Source organism: Fusarium odoratissimum, assembly GCF_000260195.1.
Source record: "Fusarium odoratissimum NRRL 54006 unplaced genomic scaffold supercont1.11, whole genome shotgun sequence".
In the NCBI taxonomy this organism is placed as follows: Eukaryota; Fungi; Ascomycota; class Sordariomycetes; order Hypocreales; family Nectriaceae; genus Fusarium; species Fusarium odoratissimum.
The window spans coordinates 1,167,503-1,192,860 of record NW_022158697.1 but is presented as its reverse complement, the minus strand read 5'-3'; the positions used below and the strand labels follow the sequence as shown (position 1 = coordinate 1,192,860).

The 25,358-nt window shown below is 49.6% G+C and overlaps 11 protein-coding genes across 14 annotated transcripts; 6 read left to right on the top strand and 5 right to left on the bottom strand.

Moving 5' to 3' along the window:
* The first annotated feature begins 374 nt into the window (after positions 1–374).
* FOIG_07882 (syntaxin 8) lies at positions 375–1,916 on the top strand. The gene is made up of 2 exons (XM_031207598.1): positions 375–879; positions 935–1,916. The coding sequence occupies exons 1-2, from the start codon at positions 683–685 to the stop codon at positions 1,527–1,529; spliced, it is 792 nt and encodes a 263-aa protein (XP_031063131.1). The 5' UTR covers positions 375–682; the 3' UTR covers positions 1,530–1,916.
* Positions 1,906–4,419, bottom strand: FOIG_07881 (uncharacterized protein; the record flags this gene model as incomplete). The annotated part of the gene is made up of 5 exons (XM_031207597.1): positions 1,906–3,096; positions 3,178–3,256; positions 3,303–3,351; positions 3,400–3,774; positions 3,837–4,419. The coding sequence occupies 5 exons, from the start codon at positions 4,417–4,419 to the stop codon at positions 1,906–1,908; spliced, it is 2,277 nt and encodes a 758-aa protein (XP_031063130.1).
* Positions 4,420–4,930: 511 nt separating this feature from the next.
* Positions 4,931–6,460, bottom strand: FOIG_07880 (uncharacterized protein; the record flags this gene model as incomplete). The annotated part of the gene is made up of 4 exons (XM_031207596.1): positions 4,931–6,019; positions 6,067–6,116; positions 6,171–6,269; positions 6,318–6,460. The coding sequence occupies 4 exons, from the start codon at positions 6,458–6,460 to the stop codon at positions 4,983–4,985; spliced, it is 1,329 nt and encodes a 442-aa protein (XP_031063129.1). The 3' UTR covers positions 4,931–4,982.
* Positions 6,461–7,445: 985 nt separating this feature from the next.
* FOIG_07879 (geranylgeranyl transferase type-2 subunit beta) lies at positions 7,446–13,079 on the top strand. Its single transcript, XM_031207595.1, has 5 exons — positions 7,446–7,536; positions 7,586–7,750; positions 7,813–7,917; positions 7,967–8,675; positions 8,723–13,079. Exons 2-5 carry the CDS (start codon positions 7,742–7,744, stop codon positions 9,106–9,108), a joined length of 1,209 nt encoding a protein of 402 aa, XP_031063128.1. The 5' UTR covers positions 7,446–7,536; positions 7,586–7,741; the 3' UTR covers positions 9,109–13,079.
* FOIG_07878 (uncharacterized protein) lies at positions 9,013–13,767 on the bottom strand. Of its 2 annotated transcripts, XM_031207594.1 has the most exons (3): positions 13,235–13,767; positions 9,677–13,178; positions 9,064–9,328 (listed from the first exon to the last, which is right to left on the bottom strand). In XM_031207594.1, exons 1-3 carry the CDS (start codon positions 13,503–13,505, stop codon positions 9,301–9,303), a joined length of 3,801 nt encoding a protein of 1,266 aa, XP_031063127.1. In that variant the 5' UTR covers positions 13,506–13,767; the 3' UTR covers positions 9,064–9,300. The 2 variants fall into 2 exon arrangements, with proteins under 2 accessions (XP_031063126.1, XP_031063127.1); XM_031207593.1 differs by having other exon boundaries at positions 9,013–13,178.
* A 131-nt stretch (positions 13,768–13,898) lies between these two features.
* Positions 13,899–15,663, top strand: FOIG_07877 (4-hydroxybenzoate hexaprenyltransferase). Its single transcript, XM_031207592.1, has 2 exons — positions 13,899–14,016; positions 14,075–15,663. Exon 2 carries the CDS (start codon positions 14,093–14,095, stop codon positions 15,308–15,310), a length of 1,218 nt encoding a protein of 405 aa, XP_031063125.1. The 5' UTR covers positions 13,899–14,016; positions 14,075–14,092; the 3' UTR covers positions 15,311–15,663.
* Positions 14,098–16,283, bottom strand: FOIG_07876 (40S ribosomal protein S23). The gene is made up of 3 exons (XM_031207591.1): positions 16,177–16,283; positions 15,810–16,073; positions 14,098–15,747 (listed from the first exon to the last, which is right to left on the bottom strand). Exons 2-3 carry the CDS (start codon positions 16,066–16,068, stop codon positions 15,569–15,571), a joined length of 438 nt encoding a protein of 145 aa, XP_031063124.1. The 5' UTR covers positions 16,069–16,073; positions 16,177–16,283; the 3' UTR covers positions 14,098–15,568.
* Positions 16,284–16,407: 124 nt separating this feature from the next.
* FOIG_07875 (uncharacterized protein) lies at positions 16,408–17,777 on the top strand. Its single transcript, XM_031207590.1, has one exon. It carries the CDS (start codon positions 16,571–16,573, stop codon positions 17,378–17,380), a length of 810 nt encoding a protein of 269 aa, XP_031063123.1. The 5' UTR covers positions 16,408–16,570; the 3' UTR covers positions 17,381–17,777.
* A 619-nt stretch (positions 17,778–18,396) lies between these two features.
* Positions 18,397–18,743, top strand: FOIG_07874 (uncharacterized protein; the record flags this gene model as incomplete). Its single annotated transcript, XM_031207589.1, has 2 exons — positions 18,397–18,581; positions 18,638–18,743. 2 exons carry the CDS (start codon positions 18,397–18,399, stop codon positions 18,741–18,743), a joined length of 291 nt encoding a protein of 96 aa, XP_031063122.1.
* Positions 18,744–19,394: 651 nt separating this feature from the next.
* Positions 19,395–23,550, top strand: FOIG_07873 (uncharacterized protein). 3 transcript variants are annotated; one of them, XM_031207587.1, is made up of 9 exons: positions 19,395–19,508; positions 19,595–19,603; positions 19,677–20,192; positions 20,259–20,546; positions 20,595–21,835; positions 21,905–22,349; positions 22,641–22,727; positions 22,827–22,989; positions 23,042–23,550. In XM_031207587.1, exons 3-9 carry the CDS (start codon positions 20,148–20,150, stop codon positions 23,056–23,058), a joined length of 2,286 nt encoding a protein of 761 aa, XP_031063120.1. In that variant the 5' UTR covers positions 19,395–19,508; positions 19,595–19,603; positions 19,677–20,147; the 3' UTR covers positions 23,059–23,550. The 3 variants fall into 3 exon arrangements, with proteins under 3 accessions (XP_031063120.1, XP_031063121.1, XP_031063119.1); XM_031207588.1 differs by lacking the exon at positions 19,395–19,508 and having other exon boundaries at positions 19,580–19,603; positions 19,754–20,192; XM_031207586.1 differs by lacking the exon at positions 19,395–19,508 and having other exon boundaries at positions 19,580–19,603; positions 19,754–20,192; positions 22,827–23,550.
* A 451-nt stretch (positions 23,551–24,001) lies between these two features.
* FOIG_07872 (adenylate kinase 1) lies at positions 24,002–25,030 on the bottom strand (the record flags this gene model as incomplete). The annotated part of the gene is made up of 4 exons (XM_031207585.1): positions 24,002–24,436; positions 24,546–24,700; positions 24,773–24,825; positions 24,883–25,030. 4 exons carry the CDS (start codon positions 25,028–25,030, stop codon positions 24,022–24,024), a joined length of 771 nt encoding a protein of 256 aa, XP_031063118.1. The 3' UTR covers positions 24,002–24,021.
* Between the last annotated feature and the right edge of the window lie 328 nt (positions 25,031–25,358).

Sequence of the window (25,358 nt, the reverse complement as noted above, 5' to 3'; positions counted from 1 at the left end):
GCGGGGCTTGACTCCCGTCTCTTGAACTGGTCTTCTCAGCATGAGATAACATTTAGAAGCACGAATCATCCTGTTGAGCTTGATAGTGTATATACCCATTTCACTGCTGCCTTTTTCCTTCTTCATATCGTTTAAATGGAAGCCTACCTTGCCTTGCCTTACCTTGACCGGACTGGCTCTGCCTTTGGCTCAGGGGAAGCATGTCCCCAACCTCCTCCGTTGAACTTGGCCGAGGTATCTGCCTCTAGAGTCCAGATAGGCCAAGACTCTTGAGTACCTTGTCGGCGCAGGGGCACCAGTATTATCTCAGGTATTTTAGTCTGTTCGACTATCGTCTAGGTAGCGCAAATACATCAACTGTCGAGTTACACCAACTTTCGGAACCTTTGGACAGCCCATCCGTCATCCAGTTACGTATGATGATAGAAGTCAAGTAGGTTCGGGAAGGAGGTAACTTCCATCTACCGTACAACATCATCACTTGGGCGTTGCATCCCCAATAAAGTATATTCTCTCTCCTTGTGATTCAGATTAAAGCTATACAACCGTCGTATCTTTTTTTTTGGCGCCTGTAGTAGGTCCCAACTGAGAACAGCTCCATCTAATTGATTGATCAATCTACCTACCTTATCCACCGCATCCATCAACCACATCGCATCGCATCGCATCGCAATCACCAACCATGTCGAGCGCCAATCAACTCTTTCTGCTCGCTGACCACATTAAGCTCTCGCTGTTGGAGCGCCAACGGGCTAAGAATCTTAATCTTGAAGGCGACTCGCAAGATGGTCACATCTCACGATCTTTTGACCAGTTCCGCGATGGTCTGGCCAATCTCCGCGATGAGGAGCAGCGGTTGACCTTTGCCGGCGAAACAGAGTAAGTCTTTCTCAAGGTGCTAAACACCATATTCAATGCTAATCTTGTTCCTCAGCGCCGCTACAAGCCTCACAGAATCCATCACATCGCTCCAGAAGCAATTAGACGACCTCACAACTCAATTCCAAGGCCAACCAAACTCCAAAACCGCCGAAACACTCATTCACCCCAACTCGGAAGAGCTCGCCGACGACTTTGAGCACGCAACATCCACATCTCCAGTCTCGCGGAAGCCAAAGACTGTTCGCTTCAGCGACACTCCTCCTTCACCGTCCGCCGAGCTCTTTGGCCGTTACCGCGATGATCCCTCCGATAGCGCCGGCTACCGAGACGAGGCACAGGGCATGGACAACCAGCAGATTCACCAGTACCACGCCCAAATCCTAGAGCAACAGGATGAGCAGCTTGATCGCCTGGGCGAGTCTATCGGACGCCAGCGCGAGCTTAGCATGCAGATCGGCGACGAGCTCGATAGCCATGTTGCTATGCTCGATGAGGTTGAGGCTGTTACCGATCGTCACCAGAGCCGACTGGATCGTGCGAGTAGAATGCTCGGAAAGGTTGCTCGAGGCGCAAGCGAGAACAAGCAAATGACCACTATTGTGGTTCTCATCATCATTCTTGTCTTGCTCATTGCTATCCTGAAATAAAGTACCTAGTCTGTAGACCATGCTTGTCTCTTCTTTCCATCCGTCTCAAAAGAAACAGCGGGCTTAGCGCATTGGTTGGAGTTCTCGGAGTCGTTTGCTTGGGCGTTATTGTGGCATCTACCTACATTTTGATTTGTTTTTGTTCCTTTGCTTCAGTACAACAGTGGGCAGTTGGCCTTTTCTGCGACTCACTTCCTGTAAATACGCCAATACTTGACGCAGTTTAACAGAATAGAGACCGATTTAGGTTCCTCGTCTTATCATATTATCATTCTCAGAGTAAAAGCTACCTACCAATCCTGAACATAACTTGCAGTCCAGACAATTCTCCTCAGGTAGAGACTATCTCGAACAAGGAAAGAAGAAAGAAAGCAGTTCATCGGATTACGTCTCCTTCTTTGTCAATGCCTTCAAGCCCCTCCAGGATATCGCTTCCTGCTAGAATACCCGTGGCGCCCACGGTCACGCCTCGTTCTCGCGACCATACTTCATGAAACTTTATGCTCTTGTCACTCGATGCAACAATAATGCACCCTTCCTTGCCTCCTACTGGTGCAGTTGGGTCCTCAGAGGTCGGCCCTCGAGGGTATGAGATGGCATACAAGGCCCGCAGGTCGTCCTCCCAAGGAATTGCTGCAACCTGTTTGCACTCCGGCCAACTGAAAACGCTGACACGATAGGGGTGTTCTGGTGAAGCGTACCCGAATGTGGCGGCAATCTCTCTGCGCGTTGTGTTCCAGATGAGCGAGGTTACCTGGGCAGACACTGATATCGTTGCGAGAGCTGCTCCGGATGGCGTATGGAAGAAGTGTATGCACTTGTCGTTAGAGCCACCTCCTGTTGCCACCAACTCTCGCCTCCAGGGGCAGAAAGCAATGGCTTTCACAGCAGCATCGTGGTTCCAATGATGCTTCGCGATAGCAGGGCCAAGATACCGAACGGTGTCAGTTCCAGTCGGAAGTGGCTGTAGCTGTGCCCTGAACGCCCTCACAGGCATATCGTCGTCCCCATCGACGCTCAACAGCCGTGTAACTCTTGTCTCAATGCCACCATACGCGCTGCCCGCCCCAATGCGCCCTCGATGACCATTTACCCCGGGGGCTTGCTCAGTTCGCCGTCCAGAGACTTGATCAGCATCGAAAAGACAGCAGAGATTGTCGTTTCCCCCCGAGGCGAATAGACGACCATCATATGACCATGCAAGACCGCATACTTGCTGACAGTGAATATTGCTGATCTTGGCTACCAACGATACCGCACCGGGCCAAGGGTTCCGCGTGACTTCCCAGCCTATCGGCCATTCCACAAGGTAGTAGTAGATATTGCCCATCTCATCCCCAACTACCAAGTCCTCCGTCAGAACTTCGACCCCTAGATTCATGGGGTTCTTGGAAGGTCGCAGAGTACAAGCTGGGCGCCAGCTCACACAGGAAATAGGAAAAGTCTGGCGAACCTCGAATCGTGGTAGTGTGTCAAAGAGAGATTGGAAAAGCACACTCCCGTTCGAGTGTCCAATCCCAAGCACAGCTTTACCTCCAGGAGTTGATGAGAAGGCAACCGACGTCAACTAAGTATCGGAGTGTGTTCCATGGATCAGCTGCACGCCCCGAAACTCAGACCAGGCATAAAGAAGGCTCCCCAAGCAGACAACAAGAGTTTGTGCCGTATATGAGTACGCCAGTGGTGAACAGTAGAAGTCATCCTTTAGATTAGGGGCATCGAGTACTCTGAAGACCGTTAGCTCAGCTCTTTTGAACACTCAGACTTACCAACCTGAATGGAGCAGCCGGCAGAAGACGCCTCTTTGCTGGCCTAAGAGGAACTGTTTATGGTCAACTATGATTTTAATAGACCAGCACGTTCAACTTACTTGACCACTCCTCTTTGTTGACCCACTGATATCCATTCCAACTTGTGTGACTAAAGTCCGTATGAAGACCATGCTGTTTGAGGCTTTGAGGGATTTGCTGAGCCCGTGCGAACTCGAGGATCTTTCGTACCTGGTCAATGTTGAGAGCCGAAGCGATGCGGCCTTCGTGCTTCTCCTTCTCGACTGACGTGCTGACAAGACTTTCCTGGAAGAGGGTGGGAAACACACGAGCGTTGGTCCCACGTCTGACGAGATGCCCCTGTCCATCATCGGTAGCGATTGCATTAGGCGCAAGACCACCAACCGACCACATGGCTCCCATACTAACTTGACGATCTCCTCCTCGGTTCTGTGGTAGTTGGCCAAGAGCTATACCTAGTGATGAGCTGGTTAGACTAAAACAAAGAAGAAGAAGTAAAACAAGTTGGCTGCCAAACCTCTGTCCAGATGACTATCGTCAACTCGAAAAGGAAAACGGGGATCAGGGTCCATCACACGACGCTTTAGAACGAATGGATCTGCCGAGGCACTCTTGTCACGCTTCAGACGCTCATCTCTCGATAAATCCTGGCTTTGCTTTGTTGTTCGATATCTCTCGGATGATGGGGAAATGGGATCACGTCTCGGGACGTATCTGTCTAGATGCTGTATGTTTGGGTCAATGCGTTTATCTTGGAGAGGCAAACGTCTAGAGCATTTTGAGTATAAAAAAGGAGAAATCACATCAGCCTTCCCTTTTGGATGACGCCTTTCTGGTGTTTTGGGAGGCTCGGCCGCGAGTCTTGTTTTGCTCGATGCTGGCGGTTTTTGCTCTTGCTTCTCAAGCGATTTGATTGGAATTTCATCCGGGCTTGAGCCATCGAAAGAAGGAAAACATCGTTTTCGGAGATTCGGGCAGAGCTCAAAGACTTCACCTGCTGAACCATAGCCTGAATCCGGCGAGCTTATCGACTGACAAGACAAGTCTGTCCCGCTAGTCTTTGGAAGCAGTTGAGGACGTCGAGGCGGTTGTCGAAACATGCTTATCGATATCGATTTGTTGACGAGTTCCAGGTGTATGGCTCTTGAAAGTCTGGGACATGAAGAAACGAATGAACTGTTGTACGATAACCTGAACAATACTGTCACGATAGACAGAACTTTCCCTCGACGAGATTACCTACCTTGTGAGATGATGCGTTTTATTGATGCTTGGAAGAAGAATTTCGTAGGGAAGAGAGGTAAAGGTGAAGTGAGGATGTAGAGAGGAGTTTGGGTGGAAGGGAAGGAGTCATGCCAGATGCACCTAATGTCTTGCCCTACCTTAGTTGATCACAGATTGAAAGTCGTAGAATCGGCGGTACTTACTTAGAATGCTCCAATAAATTAAAGCTTGAGGCAATCACGATAGTGCTGCTCCATGGTCTCACTACGTGCCTATTTGAAGATAAATATCCTGCATCTTCCAGGCATGACAGAGAGCCATATGATCTTGGTAACGGATATTATAAATTTATTTAATAGTCAATAATCAGTAATGTTTTGAGCTTAGGACCTCATGATTCATCCAAACTCCGTGACGAATCTTGTAAATTCGAGCCGGCTCAGACATAGTCCTCACCCATCTTTGTCGCAATATTGTCAAAGTACGAATTCGCATAATCCAGCCAGTTCTCTGTCATTTCCAGGCTTCCCAAGGTGAGATAGCTTGTGCGGATAAGGGACTCGTCTCCTTGCTTGTCCGCAGAAGCCTCCCAGAACATGCTTCCGCCGAGACCATGCCCCAGCACATATTCTGCCTTCTTCTGAACCACACTCGGAGTATCGTAGGAGATTAATTCGCGTTTTCTCTGGTCGTAACTGAAAGAAGCTTGGGCATTTGGGTCGTACATGATTGTAGCTCCTTCCTTGGGAAGTGCCTTGTAATCCCAGACGCCTCGCTCCCCCCAGGAGCCCTCACCAACACCGCTGAAGGGCTTTCCAACGCCCAAGTTATCTTCAAAGGAGCGGCCGAAGACAGGTATGCCGAGGACAATCTTTTCAGCGGGCACCCCGGCTCCAAGATAGTCCTTGATAGCATAGTCGGTATTGATCGATGTTTCAAAGCTTTCCGTGAGGGTATAGTCGAGATTGAGCCTTGTGACAGGACGTTTGTACGGGAACAGGTTGGCGTTATGACCACTGATATGATCCCAGCTTCCAGAGTACTCATAAGCCATGAGATTAATTTGGTCGACAATTCGGCCTATATCGTTCAGGTGAAGCTTTTTATAATGCTCAGGAGCAGCAGGGGCTGCGATGGACAATAGGAAATGATGGCCAGAGGTGTACGTTCTTGCATATAAGTCGAGCTCATTCCGTATAGCCTCGAGGAGGAGAACTAAATTGGCAGCATCGATTTCATTATACGGAAATTCCCAATCGATATCGATACCGTCGAAACCCCAATTCCACATCAAGGAGACCGAAGTCGAGGCAAATCTGACACGCCTGTCAGGTGTGCTTGCGGCAGAGCTGAAGTTCGCAGACCCGGCCCCCCACCCACCGATGGAAAGCAGAGTCTTGAGGTGACGATTGGATTTCTTTAACAGGAAAAGTTGCTTCACACATCCGTAGGCATTTCTTTTATGTTCCTCGTAGCCTAGTCTCTCGTCAGCTGTGAAGTTAAGGTAAAGAAGGTAGACTCACTGTCTCCGTCAAATTGTGCCATAAAGTCGGCATATTCGTCTTTGGAGTATCTGATGTTTGTTTAGCCTTACGTATATACTTAGGTTATTCTACGTTCCGCTTACACTGTTCCATCGGGTTCGACACCCAAGAATGCGTAGAGTACGTGAGAGATGTGGGATACATCGATATGCTGAGGGTAAAAGCTTCTGTCATAGATGCCCCTGACAGTGTTAACAAAGTGCTATGCTTGATAAAGCGAGATTAAAAACCATTTGATGAAGTAAACAGCGTTCACATGCCCTCTTGGGGCATACTCTGGTGACCGGAGAGAATGATCAGGACGAAGTGCATGGCACGGCCGAGTTGCGAGAAGAATGGCAACAACCGCCAGGCGGTGGAGAAACGACAGCATAATTCGCCTTGATTTATGAAGAGCTGAGTTTCAGTATTTAGAAGAATTGATGTTGGAGATGGAAGGGGTAAAATTTGTTGATTGTGTTGAGAACTGGGAGGCAGGTTGACTGACATAAAGAGCGAAGCGGGAGTGGACTAAATGGGAGGAACAGTCAAGGTACCGTTTCCAGATTCCCACATTATTAAAGGAAGGTACAAGAGGCACAGATACTGAAGTGCTTACCTCCCTAGTTCTGTTATTGTATTCTAGGTACTGAAGCATCGTGCAAGGGTGAGAATGTACCCCTATCACGTTGATTTGATGTCTCTGTAACTCGGGCAGAATGAGTCGGGCAGGACTATAGTTTCTGCATCACATAGACGTTGTGTAAAGTGTCAGTCGACGATATTGTATCACAATATCAAGTGAAGTAGTATGAATTCATTTAAGTACATGTTGTGGTGTGATCCTTACTATTCTGCTAAGCCTGAACTATCATCTATTCATTTGTCATATATAATTTCTTCCAAGGTTAACTATAAGTCTTGGCAGCTACCTAGGTACTCAATTATCGCAGTCCTTTGTCGTCTCTTTGGTGTAGAATTATGATAGATATTATATGCATTCTCCTCAGTTCCTACACCTATTGATACGACATGCTCCGTGCCAGGGACGACCTGGAGCCGCATGAAGCCCAACACAACACGGTGACGCCGTGCATCGTGATCTACATAAAACATTCAAGCTTCGTAATTCACATATGCTTAATCTGCAGCTACATTGTTCTCGTTTGCACCAGATCACCAAATCATTGGTTTCCCTCAAACGACTCCTCACTCCGAGATCATTCACTCAGTTACGAATCAAGTACGACAAACAGCCCTCTATAGAGACTCCTTGTACTCTTGTGTTGGATTATGGCCCCGTGATTTCTACCCGTGAGAGTTTTATTCTGGAGGCTTTTTACCTTTAGCTGTTGTGACGCTCGTATTGCCGGTTTCCTAGCATGATTTTGAAGTCAATAACTATACTTTTCTCTCAATCCGACTGATACACACTTGAATATAAATCTTGATGTCGGTAGATCGTACCCAGTGAGTCATTTAATGTTTGTTGCAGCTCTAGGTTTCTGAATAAGTCAAGGATATCGCAGCACAAAGACATGATATTCCACGTCACGCTACCCTACACTCTTACGCGGGGTCAGATCGTCCAGCCCACCAACGAACATTCACAAGCCTTCACAAACCCATCGCGAGCAACGATCAAGGCTAAATTAACAAGCCGAGGCTCTTCAGAATGACCAGTGTTAGTCTCAACCCCCCAACAAACTAGTCCACCGTAACTGATGCTGATCCCAAGGCTTGCAGCACGGCATAGCCCGCTCTGCGCGGTCACGGACAGAAGAACAGCGCCAGCAGGATCTCGTCAAGATCCAAAAGTACCGTGGTCTCGAGGACGATATACGCCAAAAGGTCAGTTCTAGCCGACCATGCAAGGGTCGTATTTCTCACGCATAAGCAGATATCCGACAACAACTACGGCACCGACACATTCCAGCTTACATCGAAGCTACTACGCCTCAACCCTGAATACTACACGATATGGAACGCCCGCAGGCGCTGTCTAATCTATGGCTTATTGTCCAAACCCTCGGCTGGATCGCCGCCCTTGAAGGAGTCGCAGAATACTTCAGCGATAGACACTCACACAGCCTCTTCCGACGCTTCATTGCCCTCCTCCTCGACCGAGATCCCGCCACGCCCCAACCCCCCGACAGCTGGGAAGACTGGTACAACGACTGATAGCGATGCCGATACCGACGTGATACGCTCCGAACTGGGCTTCACTGTTCCCTTGCTGATGGAATTTCCCAAGTGCTACTGGATATGGAATTATCGACTATGGACGCTTGACCGCGCCATCGAAAGACTTGATGTATCTATAGCTCGGCGCATTTGGGAAGAGGAGCTAGGTCTTGTCAGCAAGATGCTCACCAAAGACCGACGAAACTTCCACGCCTGGGGCTACCGTCGCCACGTCGTAGCGCAGCTTGAGAGCCCCGTGCTCAACGGCCAGAGCCTGGTAGAGCTCGAGTTTGAGTATACCACCAAAAAGATCCATGAGGATCTGTCCAATTTCTCAGCATGGCATAACCGAAGCCAGCTCATTACAAGGCTTCTGAACGAGCGCAAAGCAGACGACGCGTCTCGGAAAGATTTACTGGATAAAGGTTTGTTTTGACCTGCACCATATTGAACAATTGCTAATCTGGATTAGAAATTGAGATTATTCGCGAAGCGCTGAATGTTGGACCGGAAGACCAGTCTTTATGGTACTATCACCAGTTCCTAGTATTGAACCTCGCAAATCCTTCATCAAGTCGCCAAATAGCACCAAACCTGACGGTGGAGGAGCGCAAGTCATACATTGATGATGAAGTAACCGAAATCAAGGATCTACTACAAGACTACAAGGACATAAAATGGATCTACGAGGCTCTCATTGAGTACGCAATCGCATTGAACCAACTCACGGGGCAGCCATTCGAGCCTGAGAGTCGAACTGATGTGACATCTTGGTTACAGACTCTCAGGAAACTAGACCCTAAACGAAACGGACGATGGAGTGATTTGGAAAAGGACTTGGGCTTATCACAGACATGATTCTGAACCCATTAACTATCTAGTACATGTATACCATATGTCATTAGACCATGATGTAGCAATGAATTCGTTGATAACCCCTATCGCTAACCTAGGAACCGAAAATTTGTGAACGCATATGCTTCAAAGTCCTCCAGCATTGGTATCAATGTGCCCGTTAAATGAAAACCCCTTACACGCTTTCTACACCCTTCAATGCCCCCTCCCACTACCCCTTGGCCTACCTCTACCTCTGCCTCTACCTCGCCCAACTCCTCGGCCTCCACGACCAGCGCCACGTCTTGCCGGAATATCCCCATCACTACCGGAATCCGATCCTGACGCAGACACTGAATCACTCATATCTGCTTCCGAATCTGTATCACCAATTCTGACAACTGTCGGCTGTGGAGGTCGCCGAACTGGTGGTGGTGGCGAAGGGCTGCGCGAGCTTTCGTCATGGGCCGAGGATTGAGAGGGTGATCTATTGCCGAGATATTCGCTGTGCTGACTCAGACTACGAGCAGCCTCCTTCGGCTCTTCTGCTGTCGGCTCATCCATTACCGCCAGAGGAGCCTTGAAGGTTGGCGCGGGTGTGGACGCCCCTGACTGTGCTGTAGTTACATTGGCCGAAGCAGTTGTGGATTTGCGTTTGCCTATCTTGAACTTCTTCCCCTTATGTGCCATTCGTTCAGCCATAGACATAAGCTGCGTTCCTCCGTTACCCGATTTGGGCGGCGGTGGAGATACAGAATCCCGAGTAGATCCGTTATCAACACCCTCTGATCGTCGAGTACGGCGAGCACTTCGCGAGGCTCGACCCTCAAGGTTGCCTGATGTTGACCGGGCGTCTTCTTCTGAAGGGTCCACAGCAGATGGTCCCACTGTAATGGTGGTTACCTCGGATTTTCTAGGCCTTCCACGGCGTCGGGGTTGAGGAGGCCGTGCTATAGCCTCCGAAGGAGCCGTACGGAGCTCGGCAGCTAGCTGTGCTTCTAGTTCGCCAACCATTCTCTCGTGCTCGGCGCCACTGTCGTCGCCTTGGTTTTGGATGGACTCGTCGGCGAATTCGTTTGAATCATCCGCGGCTAAAACTTGAGACAAGCGTGACTTTCGAGGTCGACCTTTGGGCCAACCTCTCTGGCCGCCTGTTGGCTTCTTGGAAGAACTAGCTGGCGTAGATTGGGAAGAAGCAGATGCATTCTTAGGGGGACGACCACGGCGTTTAGAGGGAGTCTTGGTCTCAAGGACAGACTCAGGGTCTTTTCCAATGGAGGGTTGCGGTGCGGGGGATGATGTCCCGAATAAGGCACGAACTGCGTCAGCAGCCATATCAACAGCCGACTTCTTCTCTCCCTGTGCGCCGACAGCGGGTGTTTTAGGCCTTGTCGCTTGCGTGCGCTCTTCCTCGAACTCATCTGAGTCGACGTCCGCCTCCACATATGATGCTATGGGTTTGGCGTGTCGAAGTTCGGGCTCATTTGCATCAAACAGCAACTGACCCCGTTTCTTAGATGGGACTGGAGCCGGAGCCGGGCCTGGAGCTGGGGTTTCATCTGGTGTGTTCTGGGGACCGTCTGTTCCAGTGTCTTGTGCAGTGCTCGGGTCCCTTGTATCTTGGCCAGGCTGATCCATGGCAGCCTCAGGGGCAGCTGGCGGCCCATTGAACAACGCAGGGTCCATGCTATCCAGAAAATCTGCTTCTGGCTCTGCCGCGAGACGAGGCTTCTTGTGGTGGGACTTGCCAATAACAAAATCGGGATCCTCGTTTTCTCGTTTGGCCTTTCTCTTGGCTGCGCGGATAGACTTCTTGACAAACTCAGGGATGTCTGGCTCGGACGGTCGTATGGCTTCCTCAGATGGAGCCTGGAAAGGATCAAAGAGAATCTTGTCGGGTGTATCGTCTGGTTCATAGTATCCCATACCAATGCGCTGTCGTGCCACCAGTGAAGGATCAGGGTAGAGGGAGGTATCAGCGTCTTCAGCCTGTGACATGTCCATCGCCATGGACTGATCGGCCAGTCCAGTCTTCTCTTCATGGTATGGTGGATATGGCCCTTCCATGGTGGTATCAGCCATAGACTGGTCGCCTTGACCAAGAACATGACTCTGATCTCCGTAGCCGTTCATGCCAGGTACGTGCATACCGCTAGGAGGATCATGCTCTGCGTCTTGCATGGAGTCATCTGCTTCATCCTGCTCGGTAATATCTTGTGCCTTGGCATTATCGGCCTGCTCTCTTAACCTCTTCATCCGTCTGCTGTCCTTGCTGCGACTTTCCTCTCCAGCAGCCTTCAACCATGAGAGGTTGTGGACTCGGAAGTCGACAAGTGCTTCCACACTTCGATCATCGGCAATCGGGCGGGTATCATGTCCCAGCAGAGTATTCTTTGGTGTATAGGGGTCTGTATGTCCTTGGCGGCGACAGTGGCCACAATTGCATATACCTAAGCACTTTGGACATTGCCATTGCTCATCCTCAAGCACTTTCTGCGGCAACATATCAAAAGCTCGATAAAGAACGCCATAACAATAGGATTCAGTGCAGCCAGGGTTGGTGCATTGGTGTACTCGGTAGGCATAGTCCTTGTGACAACAGACGTGGCATCTCCTAAGCTCTCCCTTCTTCTTCTTGCGTTTGTACTTCTTCTTTGGCTTTCCTTCGCTATCGACCTCGGGCTCCGACTCGCTTGGTGTAATTTCGCGTTCTGGCTGAGTGATGTCTTTCCAGGGTCGTCTTCTCAAGGCTTCTTGGCAAATTTGTGCCAAGGACTTCTTTCCTGAACGCTGTCTGGCGATCTCCAAGGGCTGAGGCGAGGTTTCAAAGTCAACAAATCCGTCGTTCTTGATAATCATTGAACGCCAATCCTCGTAGTTATTGACCAAGTCAGCCCAAGACCATTGCTCACACCATTGAAGACCCGAAAGGCAGGCACAAGACCGTCCCATGGCGTAGCATTCCATGCAAACGTCATAAGTATCCTCATCGCCGTTTATTAGCGTCCGAGTGCAATGTTTGCATGTCAAAAACCGGTTGAAGATATTTGAACGGCAATATGAGCATGTGATGCACGAGTCAAACTCGATGAACTCGACCTCCTTCTCCTTGTGTGCGAACATTTCATCAATGAGAATCTCAGTAAACAGACAGAATAGCTTCTTAAAGTCACCCGCAAGCTGTCTAGCACGAGGTGAGCTCCTGAGAATGTCTTGACCAACTCCTATGAAACTCATCGAAGTCATCTCTGCATCCTCCTCCAGTTTCTGAAGTTGGCGATAGTACTTCTGTAGAGTGAAGAAAATGATGGCCTTGTTCTTATACTGTTCGTCGCGACAGACAAGACGAGCCTTCGGCAGGGCTTCGTGCAACGCCAACTCTAGGGTCTCGGCAGTCGTGCGATTCCATGCTACTTTTATGGTTCGAGTACCACGATTCCAAACTTGATGTGCTGCCAAGGGCGGAATGAGGATAAAGTCACCGACTCGCTGTTCAACTACATATACATCGAAAGGTGCTTTCTTCCACGCATTGATTTGAGCAAAGTGTTTCTCAATCTCAATATCGTGTCCCAGCATGGAGAGAAAGTATTCTCGAACGACCTCGCGATCCTTGCTTTCCGTCATGAACCAGATGGAGCTTCCTGGTTTCTCGCCCTTCTCGTCCTCTGATGCTTCTACCATGATGTTTTGACCTAAAGATGCACACATCTCACGATGAGCTGGGGTAAATGTGCCTTCGTGTCCAATGTAGCACATAAGATTTTGGGCTCGCATTTCTTCTGGTAAGCTGGACATCAAATCACCAGCTGGTGCTGCAGCAGCCTCATCGCGGAAGGCATCTTCCTTTTTTTGCGAGCCACCGGCTTCGCTGGCGTTCTCATTTAGGTAGAATAGGTTCGGATGGATGACCTTTTGTAGTGCATCGTGCCACTCGGGAGGACAGTCAATGTCTTTCAAGTAAAGGCGCTGACGGCGCTCGTCTCTGAAATTTGTAGGTGTCCATTGATTCGCCAATTGTCGCATCGATCGTAGGTAATGTCCCATCGTCATAGGAATATCCGAACCCGCATTGATGTCTCTCACATTTTCCTCTGTTTAACAAATGGTCAGTAAGCTTTCGATGGTCATCTGAGAAGAGTTGACCTACGTTGCTTATCATACGTCTCCTCCAGCCAACGGACATCGAAAAGCCCCTTTGGTAGAACACCATCCCATCCATCAATGACCAGGGGTTTGCCACCAGCGATGACGTGAATCAACACCAGCTTCTCAAACTCTTGTTGTCCAAGATTGCGTATTTGGGTTCTTGACACACGCTGAACCCATTTGAAATTCGGGGTCTTGTCGACCAAGCCATACAAGTCCAGATCAGGCGGGATAGGATCGAATTTGGCCTGCGGGTGCAGTGAAGTCGGCATCTTGCCCAGCTTCGAGAATCATACGCGCGAAGCTGTAGTGGGGTTTGGCTCGAGAAAGGAATGTCGTCGGCCGCAAAGAATGGGAAGTCTCGAAAATTCGTATGCGTGAAATCAGGCCGAAAAGCCGTTCGTTTCGCAAATCGCCCCCATTGAGTACGAAAATAGCGACAACGATACCGTAAACGACGATAGGGTTTTTGGGGGAGGTTACAAATCCTAGGCGAATGGATGAAGGCGCGTCAGAAGCTCAGGCGTTGAATTGTAGAATGCGCAACCAATCAAAGGTGCTTACGCAGAAACAGATAGCGAGCCACGGGGGCACGTGATGGATCACTTGCCGATCTCGCGCTAACAAGCTCGGCCAATTCGCTCCACTGCTTCGTGAGCTTTGGTGACAAGGATCCTAAAGTTTATTAAGATTCATATTTTTGGATCGAGAGTTTTCGATTTGAACTCTGGTGGGCTGCCATTGAGGTCTGACGTGACAAAAAGTCCTTTACAGAGCTTCGTAGTAAGTCAAATATGAAATTTTTATAAAATCCTAGTTCAAATTCTCATGATCCTAGTAGGTCTGTAGACTGTATCTCATGAGATTAAGTGCGCTCCCCCGGGCTTCGGCCTGGGCTCAATGTCGAGGAATCTCAGGTCAGGCTCTGAAAGTCCCAAGACAACTACAGACACGACCTTCACTCATTCGTGCTTGTCAAGGCTTGAGACAACCATGGCATCGTAATCAGCGAGCAGTTGGGTTTCACGAGGCCAAACCTCGATCTTTGCCTCTGGTCACCCAGGATTTGGACTCACCATCAGCTCCCACGGCACCGGCACCTTATAAGCCACCTGAGACGGGACTGTTATCGAAACTCCCAGCCTCGTGGGTTCCTTATGCTGAGCTGATTCGACTTGATAAGCCCGCTGGAACCTATTATTTGTTCTTCCCATGTCTCTTTTCTACTCTCATGGCTGCCCCAATGGCTATGCCAATGGCAACTCCAGGCTCTGTTATTGGAACATCACTCCTTTTCTTCTCTGGAGCTCTCATCATGAGAGGTGCTGGATGTACTATCAATGATCTATGGGACCGTAACCTCGATCCTCATGTCTCAAGAACTCGACTTAGGCCGATTGCTCGTGGTGCGATCACACCGTTCAAAGGACTTGTCTACACTGGGGTTCAACTGTTTGCCGGCCTTGGGATATTGCTCCAATTTCCCCTGCCTTGCCTCTTTTACGGCGTCCCCAGCTTGCTCCTGGTAGCCAGCTATCCTTTGGCCAAGAGAGTTACTTACTACCCTCAAGCAGTTCTCGGCCTCACCTTCTCGTGGGGCGCCATCATGGGTTTCCCGGCTCTTGGAATCGATCTGCTGTCACATACCCCAGCCTTGACTGCTGCAGCCTGCCTCTATGCTTCAAATATTGCATGGACAATATTATACGACATGATCTATGCTCATATGGACATCAAGGACGACGTCAAGGCGGGAATCAAGAGCATTGCACTGAAGCATGATGCTGAGACTAAGCAAGTGCTGACAGGATTGGCTGCTGTACAAATCTCTCTTTTGGCTGCTGCCGGATTTGCAGCTGGTGCTGGCCCGGCGTTCTTTGTTGGGAGCTGTGGAGGAGCTATGGTCACGCTTGGTATCATGATTAAGCGGGTCAATCTGAAGGATGTCAAGGATTGTTGGTGGTGGTTCATTAACGGGTGTTGGATCACCGGCGGTGTGATCAGCCTGGGCCTGGCTGCAGACTACACTATCAGATATGTCCAGGGACCTCAGGACGAGGTCAAGTCGGAGAACTGAAGGCCAGAGGGTATTGAAGCATGTAAAACAATTGTACAATAATGTCATCATACACGGAGATATGGGTTCAGACCCAAAAATTCCACCTCACGCGGCGTGCACATCGTTGTTTGTTCGTCGAAGACTTTGTGATCTATTTTCCCTTTTTCAGACCTCGTCTCCCATGATCAGATCCCTAACCAGTAATGCCGATGCAAGCAATCCGAATAGACTCCACGTGTCGAAATATGACTTTGTTTCCATCCACGAGCCCTTCGCTTAAGAACGGGGCTTCTCCTTCTTCTCCTTCCACAGAGCGAGCAGACCGACACCAGAGACCTTGACGACCTTGAATCGAACACCGGGAATATCACCCTTGGCCTTGCCCTTGCGACCGAAACCAGCCAGGAGGACCTCGTCGTTCTCGTCCACGAAGTTCAAGCAACCGTCATTGGGGACTAGAAATCAATGTTAGTTTGACCGGTCCTTCATCTCTCGTAGCATCTGGGGTTCGTCGTACCGAAGGCAGTGACCTTCTTTCCGTTCTTGATGAGCTGAACACGGACACACTTTCGGATAGCGGAGTTGGGCTGCTTGGCCTCGACACCGACCTTCTCGAGGACGATGCCCTTGGCGTGGGAGGAACCACCGAAGGGAGAGGACTTATAGGCGGTACCGAGGGCACGCTTCTTGTAGGCGAGATCGGCCCATTTCTGGTCCTTTCGGTTCGTTCGCAGCTTGCGGGCGGCGTTAAGACCACGGGGTTTGCCTCCAGCCATTTTTGCTTCAAAGAAAGTCGTTAGTCGATTGTCGATTCGAAAAACTCGAGCGCGAGCGTATAGAGCTGAGGGGATGTCTTTGTGTTGGGTTGGATGGCTAGTACCTACCGGATCTGTCTGTGTATCGACGACGGGATGGTGATGGTAATTTGCGGAGGCGACGAAAACTTGGGAAGGAACGACCAACGAAAATTCCAGGTAGGGTTTGGTGGCCCTAGGAAGAAGGTGCGACCTGTGTGTGGAAGAGGCAGGCGAGAGATCACGTGATGCCGAGAGCTGCCCCACAGGAACTTGGTGATGGACTGAATCATTCAATGGAAGTTCGAGTTGCGGGTCGTACAGTAATAACGGGCCCATCAACACTCTTTACACTGTCCTCAACTCCCTCAGCCTTAGCGTCAAGAGCGTCAATGCTCAATTGATATCGGTCTGGAATGAAGCAAACTGTATTATTCTGTTGTACATATTAATATCAGCCAATCGAGAAATCTCTTTGGTCATTATGTCTCATCTAACACGACCTCTGAGCCGACAACGAGATCCTCCTCCCTCTTTATTCCTTCATCCATCTCCATCAGCATCAAATGTCTCCTTACCAAATGCACCGCCGCCAACCGTCCCTTTCATAGGGCAGTCAAACTTACGGCCTAACGCCGAGCGTGCTCCATCTGTTAGATCTGGACGGTCCGGAGCTGTAGTTTCTCATCATCGAGCTGGACTATTTCCAGCAGAGAGCACTCGCGCGACAGGTGACCGTACTGACCTCTTATGGTCCGAAATGCAAGCGACATTGGAAGAAGTCGAGCTATCAGCTTCTGGGGGCACTCGCGTGTTTGGCCCAGATCATGACCGCAAGCTAGCTGACTTGAGAGCCGCTCAAATTGCCCTCGCTCAAGCCTGGGCCAGAAGTGAAGCAGATGATGTTATAGACACAGCCCAGCTCGAAACTGTAGGGTCTGTAACTGGATCTGAAGTTCGAAACATGAAGGGTGCGCTCGGCGATAACTCCAAGTCTGGTCCTGATGGCACAGAGAAGAGTGCCGTTGGAAGCAGCAGTATATCGCGACCCAACAGCAGCGGCACAGGAGTTGAGAGATTGGGTCACAAGCTCGAGGAAGAGACAGAAGTGGATATCCTCCTCGCAAGGAAACGACGAGAAGCCAATGATCGGTATTTCCAGAGAGTCAACCAAGGTGTGATCGACGTTGTAACCCGGCTTGAAGATGTCGCAGTGGCTATGAGAGCTGTTGAACAGGAAAGCAAGGAAGTTTGGAGCGAGAACGACAGTGTTCCCGGTGCCTCGGGGACATGATCGTGTCATACAGGTGATTTCGGCATTTCCAGCTCGGCGTTGCCAGGAGTTAGGCGATATTTACTCGGCATTTATGGCGTTTCACAATTTTGAGACAAACTCTTGGGATATTTTCAGACATGCTTTTCTAGAATATCGTCATATTAAGAATACTTTTACTTACGTTGTTGTTGGCATGTTCCTGAATCCTATTCGGCGGAGAAGATCTTCGTGGCTTCGACTTACACCAAGATGGGATGTGGAGACTATTATAGGGAAGGCGAACTACCAATCAATCCAATGACGACAAGAGGGCTGTCCAGATACAAACTCCGTCATCGCTGCGCTCTTGATTTGATATCCGCAAAGACTATCTTCTTTAGAGCATGACTTAAAAAGTAGCATGTCTTGCATTGTGGTTGCAAGTCCAAGGCGAGCTGAGGGAACGTCATTGCTCGCCTGTCCCTCGATACATAGGGGACCGAAAGAGTCGAGATTTTCGGCATATGAACAAAGAGGCCATATCTATCTCGGACTCATGATCTTTTGTCCTGCCATTTGCGTCGTTGTCCGTCTATTGGCCGTTTCCGTGGTCAGACAATTGTCTTGCCTAGTTCAGGTACCCTCATTCTCGACAACGCGATTGGAAGAGTGGAGTGGACGACCTGCCCGATTAGGTTATTGGTCAGCGCGCCATGTGGCACACTGCTTTAAATTCGCTTCAGTGGAGTGATGCAGACCCCAGAGCATCCATGGCGCATGGTCAGTGGGTTTCGATTCCATTCAGTGCAGTGCGTCAGGTCCCTTTGGATCTTCCGCCCCAGGAAGAGGCCCAGGCCTGCCCATGCCAACTCGCCCCAGGCCATATAAAGTCTCAGCCCGTCCCAGCCCATCTCCGTCACCCTCTGCATTGACGCTACGAGCATTTGAGCATCATCCAACGCATTCAACATCGATTAAACCTTTATCGCAACAACCGCCGAATCCATCATCAACAAATTTCTGTCGTCAACTTTATCGCCGATACCGCTATCAACATGAGATTCCTTCCCTTTGTCGCCGCCGCTCTCGCGGTTGTCCCAGGCGCCCTGGCTGTTGATCAAAAGAAGTCGGCTATTGTCTGGTTCGAGGACGAGTCTACCCCTGACAGCATCGTCGATGAGTGCAAAAACGCCCTCATTAAGGCTGGTGGAAAGATCACTCATGTTTACTCCATCATCAAGTGCGCATACTCCGCCTTTTGGCACTCTGACAATTCGATACTAACCAGTTGACTAGGGGCTTCTCCGTCATCGCACCCGAGAAGGCTCTCGAGATCGTCCAGGTCAACCACGAGAACCATCAGATTCGGGTTGAGAAGGACGAAGTTGTTACAACGGACTAGAGGTGCCAGGGGTAATACGAAAATGATGATGTAAAGACGACGGGACAACAGCATGCCTTTGAAATGAACTGACCGGGGTTTCACGGCAGTATTGGGATAGTGATATCCTTTGTTTGGGCGTTATAGGATAGGAGCCTCGGTATTGTCTGGAAGAGAACACTCGTTACGAGATTCAATGAGCTCAATATTATTACAAACCCTCTCCCAGGTGGAATAGAACTTTTGTTATTCAACATATCCGCGGCTGCTTGTGATGTTAGGCATATGATAGGCATCAACTCGAAACACATGTTCAACAGCTGTCAATGCGAAATACCTAAACCAGTACAGCTCCACCGAGTTGATAACATGGGAGTGACAGAACCCAGCTATTTTGGCCTATGCTCCTCTGGAGTGCCATATTTTGACTACTAAATAGCGCCTTCATGAACCCTTGTTCTATTGGTGTGCTGATATGTTCACTCTATCATCCTTTTGGGTTCAGGGGCCCAGATTGGTTGAAGCATAATGTATCTACTAAAGCTGAACATCATGTCGCGCCGCCATGAACATCCCGCACCTACACATCACGACACCCCCACTAACGAGTATGGAGATGCGTCATTGTAGTTTGTCAGTGTATTGATCTTATTGTTGTTGTGTATGTCGACCGTTCAAGACAATTTCAGGCCGCGCAGCCACGCTTTCTGTATCTTATTCCGGTATTCGTACACTTCTGCGACAAAGAATGCCTCAGATGCCACTCCTTACATCGGGTGTCATTAGGTACGCCACAACGCCACAGTTGACATCCAGCAACATTGAATTCGACGATTCACTAATATTCGATCACCTTAACTTCATATCGGTAGACGGGCGAGGTATGTCGAGAGAGAACTATGCGTGACTCATGACCATTATACCCCAACACTAGACAAATTAACATCCCTACAGTACTTTCGTTAGTTGCTGAGCCTCGAAATTGCTTCTATAAATCCTAAAGTTTTGGCTGGCCCATCTGACAGACTAAGCACGCTATTCGAACTTCCCGTGGGCCCCTACGCTGTTACCCCTGTCAAATCGATAAGCCCACCCGACCGCATAGCTCAAGCCAACGAGGGCCCAATGTCGCCGAAACGTTGAAGAACAATGCTCCCTCTAACCTTGAGTTCGCACTGAACACTCACACGACAATCACTGAACAATGGAACGACCGATCTTGATCTCCTCATAACAGCTCCTTTTAAAGCCCTCGAATCCCATTCCGACATGCCCTCGAATGCCTCGAAAATCATTACCCCTGCTACCAGACACGCGACGCAACTCCCTATAATTCCACCATCATTATCACTCCCGACGGCGACGACCTGATCGACTGCTTTACTCACTAATATTTGGCTCCGGCCGCACAATAATTAGTACACGATGCCAGGCTATAGTGCTAACGCGCAGGCTGCGCTTATAAAAGCCGTAAGTGTCTTCGAGGAAGAGCCCTCACCGTCTTCTAGCTCCAATCTGACCGAAGATGCCCCTCAGATCAAACGAGTCTTCGAGCCGAAACGCATGGTAGAATCAGTCGAGGACCTCATCGACGGTGTCACCCTTGGTCTAATTTTACATCAACTGGATCCTAGCTTTGACACGTCCGCCCTCGAGACAAATTCTAATACATCCCGCTACTTGACAAACAAGCGCAACATTCAGAGCATCTACAAGGGTCTCTTCCGCTACATTCGACGAGCAGTTCCCGAGCTTGCTTGTCAGGCAAAGAAGTTCGACTACCATGCAATCGCCGAGAATCCTGATGCTCAAGGCATCAGTCAGGTAAATCTCTCTTCTGTACAGTCATGGTACGTACGGCTAACTCTACAGCTATTGGCTGTCATGTTGGGAGTGGCCGCACTAGGCCCCGAAGCCCAGCATTATATTCCTCGGATAACAGGTCTCGACAAACACACTCAGGCAGAGATTATGCAAATAATCCAGACAATACAACAGGATATCAACAGCTCACAAGGCGACGACGATGTGGATGAAGCCATCGACGCTGTTATGGAGGCGCGAGACATCGATCTACTCGTTGAAGAGCAGAATGCAGCCTTGCGGTCACAACTTGACTTAACAAAGAGACAGCTGTCAGATTATATCACCAGGCTTGATCATTTACAAACAAGTCACGAGGAGCTCCGGTTTGATAAAGAGAAGAACGACCGGGAACTGGAGGTCTTGCGGAAGGCCACTATAGATGGTGCTAACAATGCCGAGATGATCAAGAACCTAGAGATTCAGGTGCATGACCAGATGGAACTCATTGCTAGACATGAGGAAACAATACGAAGAGACGAGCGCATCAAGTCGCAACTTGAAGCTGAAGTCCTCAAATTGACAGAAAAATGTAAAGAGGCAGAAGAGCTTCGCGACCAAGCAACGGAATGGAAACACAAAGCTGAGGATCTTGAGAAGAAAGCCAATACTGCAGAGCGGTATAAGCAGAAACTCGAGTCCCAGCAACATCTCGTCAAGGAGGTGCAAAATCTACAGTATGAGAAGACAGAGTTACAAGACCAGATTAAAATCCTGCTGGAAGACCAAGATAGGGGGACTCGTACGAGGAAAGCAGAGGATGAGTTAACCAAGATGATTACTCAGTCCGAGCAACATCTTTGGGACGAACGCAGCCAAAAGAACCAGCTGATGAAGGACATCGCAGCACTGGAGGACGAGGTGATTCGTTTGAGGGCACGTCAAAGCCACGATGAGAACTTCATCAAGGATCTCCAGGAGCAACTAGAGAGCGGAGGAGCCGCACAAAGTGCAGAACCCGGCGCGTTAGGTGTGGCAGGAAATCTCGAGGATGAACTTAACGATGCAGCTACCGAGGACGGCCAACCTAGCCAAGTTAATCTACCCCTAGAACTATCTCGCCTAAAGGCCGAGAACGATTTGTTGCGTAGCACAGTCGGTTCTGGGGATACTGCGCCGCTACGCCGAGAGCTGGACGAAGAGAAGCGACAACGTGCTCACCTTCAAAAGAACTATAACGACATTTTCGAAAAGCATGCTGTTTTGCATGATCAAATGGAGGCTCTGATCAACAACATGACCGGCGAAGGGTTAGTCAAAGCAATTGATGAAGCCGATGCTCCTGATGGAAATCACATACTTACTTCGGATTACTACAGGACCAAGGCCTTTCTCAACATTAAGCAGTCATTATTGCAGTGCGAATTCGAACTCGAACAGTCGAAGAAGAGGGAGAAGGACCTCTCCGTTCAGGTGGCAGATCAAGGCCGCGAACTTCTTGCTGCTAAGGCTCAGCTCTCGGCTCTTGACAAAGAGGGGGCAGATGCTCTTAAGGAGCTCAAGAGCGCTGATGTTACCATTATCTCATCCCTCAAGTCTGAGCTCGACTACACAAGAGAGCAGCTCAGCTATACCATTGCTGAACGAGATGCGCAGCAAACCCAGCTCGTCGATGCTCTCCTTACCAAGGATAAGCTACGTAAGGAGGTTGAAGAGGGCCGGGAGCTGCAAGACATCAATGGCACAGGCGATGCACCACCTGACCCCAGCAAGAAGGGCGAGCTGATTGAGAAGCTGCGTGCCCGCCTCAGAGAAATCCGCGAGGTGAGTCCATTTTTTGATGCAATTGTTAATGGTGATGGGGAAGACCCAGTGGTCCCAGACAAAGATAGCCAGACGTCGTTAGAAGACGATGCCGCTTGGCCTTTGAATACCACATTTGCAGATGGTGGACCGAGTTCATTGCTAGATCCCATTGGGACTGAGATCCCGAGACCTGCTTCTGCACTACTACCCCTGCGTCCCCTCCAGCGAGGGCAAGTAGGGGAGCTAGAGGGACCTATTGATATGCATGCGCAATCCGGTAGATTGAGTTGGCTGACAGATATGTTCTAGCAACTTGAACGATCAGAGACGGACAGGATCGACCTGCAACGTAAACTCAAGGCTGCACACGATGGGGAGGCCGTGGCTGCACAAAAGGTACGTTTTATTTCTTCTTGTATATATAGTAACATCATCTGTTTTCATCATGTTTTTCTTGCTGTGACTGAAACCTGTACTGATTATCCATGACTCAAGGCCGCGAGCGATCAAATTATCCGGAACCTTGAAAGAGAGAACGCTCTCATCTCATCAGCATGGTATGATCTTACGAGCCGGCTTCAGAGCAACCATGTCGTTTTGCAAAGGCGGCACGAAGCTCCGCGGAGCTGGCTTAACAAGCAGAGGCAGATGGTCAATGGTCAGTTGCGCTTCCGCGACTCGCTCTACCTCTACTGACCTTCCCCTGTCAGCGACCCCGAAGCGATAGGTACTCGCGGGGTGAGAAATCCCTTGCTATTTTATGATAAGACTCAACGAATTACGCTCTCAAGTTGTGTGACATAACTCTTACTACCTACCTTACCAAACGCCAGTCTCTCCCTCGACGTATTCACTCCCACCCATACTGGCTTATTTTACCCGGCCCTCAAGATTGCCCCTTATCCTTTCTTGATCCCGACATTCTCATAATTGCCGACACCGCCTTGGAAATCGGGGTGTCGTATTTTCCTCTTTCTATTTTTGAAGCATTGCGAGGGAGCTTGGTGTGTTTCTTAAAAACGGGCGTACTTGCTTGGTAGACTGGTGGCTAGGAGGAGAATTTCTGCATTCAAACAGAATGCTTTCAATGATATCATTAGTATAGATGTTATGCCGAGGAGTCCTATATAGGGCTCCAAATGTTTCAATAGAGACTCAGGCCAAATATTGCAGAGTCATAGTTTGATCAATATTGAAACTGAGGTTGTGTAAGTCGATTCTAGGACTATGATCTGGGTAGGGGTTTCTAGTCTATCTGAGACTAAGCCCATAACTGTGCTATGTATATTTTGAGGAGGACGATATGTCGTCAAAACATAACCTCACCTGCATTCCATCTTCACGAGAAACAGTTAGGCCAGATATAGTTAACGCTTCGAAAGCCAACTTTCTGTTGGTTGGAAACTATTGTAAAAAGACATTTTGATACATGGCTAATCGTCGTCCAAAGTAGGTAGCTTTTTCCACACATGGCCAAACAAGACCGCACCGCAGACAAACCCTCTACCTTTTAACGCCTCTTTTGCCTGGAAGATTGGGCTCTCCACTCTCCCTTTCGCCTCCCCCAGTTTACAGTTCATACCGTTCATATATCCAAGACGAGCTGGCTTTTATTTTCACTCAGCATTCGTCTTGTTGCCTCAGCCGCACCAAGTGGCAGCTGGGAGAAGTCAACCACTCCGGGCAGAATTTAAGCTCGCTTCTCGTTAAGGACCTTAAGCATGTTCTTCCACACTTGGCCAGGTTCTTGGCTGGCGTCGAGGCCGCTCCAGATACCAGTCTTCTTGTAGTAACCCACAACAGGGGCGGTCTGCTTGTGGTAGGTAACAAGACGCTTCTTCAGAGCCTCGGCGTTGTCGTCACTTCGCTGGATAAGAGGCTCGCCAGTAATGTCGTCCTTCATGTACTCCTTGGGAGGGTTGAAGGTGGTGTGATATGAGCGTCCGGAAGCGGGGTGGACTAATCGTCCAGTGATACGGGCAACGAGAAGAGAGTCGTCGATCTGGAGCTCGACGGCGTGCTGGAGCTTCTGGTTACGCTCTGTGAGCATGGCATCGAGGCTCTCGGCCTGGGGGACAGTTCGAGGGAAACCATCGAGGATGAAACTGAAGCGCGAATTATTAGTATCCTGTTTCGTCGATCACGTCGGTGTAGATTGATATTTGCGGGCTCAAAACGTCTGGAACCCGAAAACCGTGGAATAATGCAACTCACCCGCCCTGGCACTCCTTGTTGCTGTTAAGTTCCTCCTTAATCATGCCAATCATGATGTCGTCGCTGACCAGACCGCCCGCATCCATGATCTTCTTGGCCTCGACACCGAGAGGGGTCTTCTTAGCGACCTGGGATCGCAGCATGTCACCGGTAGCCTGCGCAAGAAAATACATGTTAGAAGGCCGAGACTTTGAATGGCTGTGTTTTTGCGTCGCGAATTAACGTACCAGGTGACAGCAAGAGAAGCGCTCCTTGATCTTGGGGGCCTGGGTTCCCTTTCCTGGGAAGCACAGTTAGTAAAAGACTAAGTGAGCATTTGCGGCGCAAAAACACTCACCAGCACCAGGAGGACCGATGAGGATCATTCGGATCTCTTCAGTAGAGACGGGACCGCCAGTGGCTCGCGCCTCGAGCTTCTTGATGCGAGTGTCAATGGTGCTAATAACATCCTTGAGCTGCTTAAGCTCGTCCTCAATGAAACCCATTGTTGCGGTTGCGGAAGATGAATTTGGAACTGGAACTTGTTCTGGCGGGCAATTGGAAGAGATCTTGGGAGATCCAGAGAAGCAAAGATGAAATTGACGAGAGACTTTGTTCTTTGGTGCGAGGCTGAGGGGATCGAAGTGGAAGAAGAGAGAGAAAAAAGCGAGGAACAAAGTCAAGACAGGGAAATCTTGAGTGCGTAGCCGGAGGACGGGAGGTTTGGGGGAGAAGCTTTAGCGAGCTGTGATTGGTCAACTGAGGCCGTTTCTGCTGGAGCGATGATGATGGGGGTACACCCCTGTAATTAACCTGCTGGGGATACGCCTTGGC

Bases quoted from the DNA above. Each gene is read 5' to 3' on its own strand.
- FOIG_07882 (XM_031207598.1), top strand. From the start codon at position 683: ATGTCGAGCGCCAATCAACTCTTTCTGCTCGCTGACCACATTAAGCTC. The intron at 880-934 runs GTAAGTCTTTCT...CTTGTTCCTCAG, and splicing joins ACCTTTGCCGGCGAAACAGA to CGCCGCTACAAGCCTCACAG.
- FOIG_07879 (XM_031207595.1), top strand. The intron at 7,918-7,966 runs GTCAGTTCTAGC...ACGCATAAGCAG, and splicing joins AGGACGATATACGCCAAAAG to ATATCCGACAACAACTACGG. The intron at 8,676-8,722 runs GTTTGTTTTGAC...AATCTGGATTAG, and splicing joins GAAAGATTTACTGGATAAAG to AAATTGAGATTATTCGCGAA.
- FOIG_07878 (XM_031207593.1), bottom strand. From the start codon at position 13,505: ATGCCGACTTCACTGCACCCGCAGGCCAAATTCGATCCTATCCCGCCT. The intron at 13,179-13,234 runs GTAGGTCAACTC...TTTGTTAAACAG, and splicing joins GGAGACGTATGATAAGCAAC to AGGAAAATGTGAGAGACATC.
- FOIG_07877 (XM_031207592.1), top strand. From the start codon at position 14,093: ATGAGATTAAGTGCGCTCCCCCGGGCTTCGGCCTGGGCTCAATGTCGA.
- FOIG_07876 (XM_031207591.1), bottom strand. From the start codon at position 16,068: ATGGCTGGAGGCAAACCCCGTGGTCTTAACGCCGCCCGCAAGCTGCGA. The intron at 15,748-15,809 runs GTACGACGAACC...ATTGATTTCTAG, and splicing joins AAAGAAGGTCACTGCCTTCG to TCCCCAATGACGGTTGCTTG.
- FOIG_07875 (XM_031207590.1), top strand. From the start codon at position 16,571: ATGTCTCATCTAACACGACCTCTGAGCCGACAACGAGATCCTCCTCCC.
- FOIG_07873 (XM_031207586.1), top strand. From the start codon at position 20,148: ATGCCAGGCTATAGTGCTAACGCGCAGGCTGCGCTTATAAAAGCC. The intron at 20,193-20,258 runs GTAAGTGTCTTC...GATGCCCCTCAG, and splicing joins AGGCTGCGCTTATAAAAGCC to ATCAAACGAGTCTTCGAGCC. The intron at 22,728-22,826 runs GTACGTTTTATT...CCATGACTCAAG, and splicing joins AGGCCGTGGCTGCACAAAAG to GCCGCGAGCGATCAAATTAT.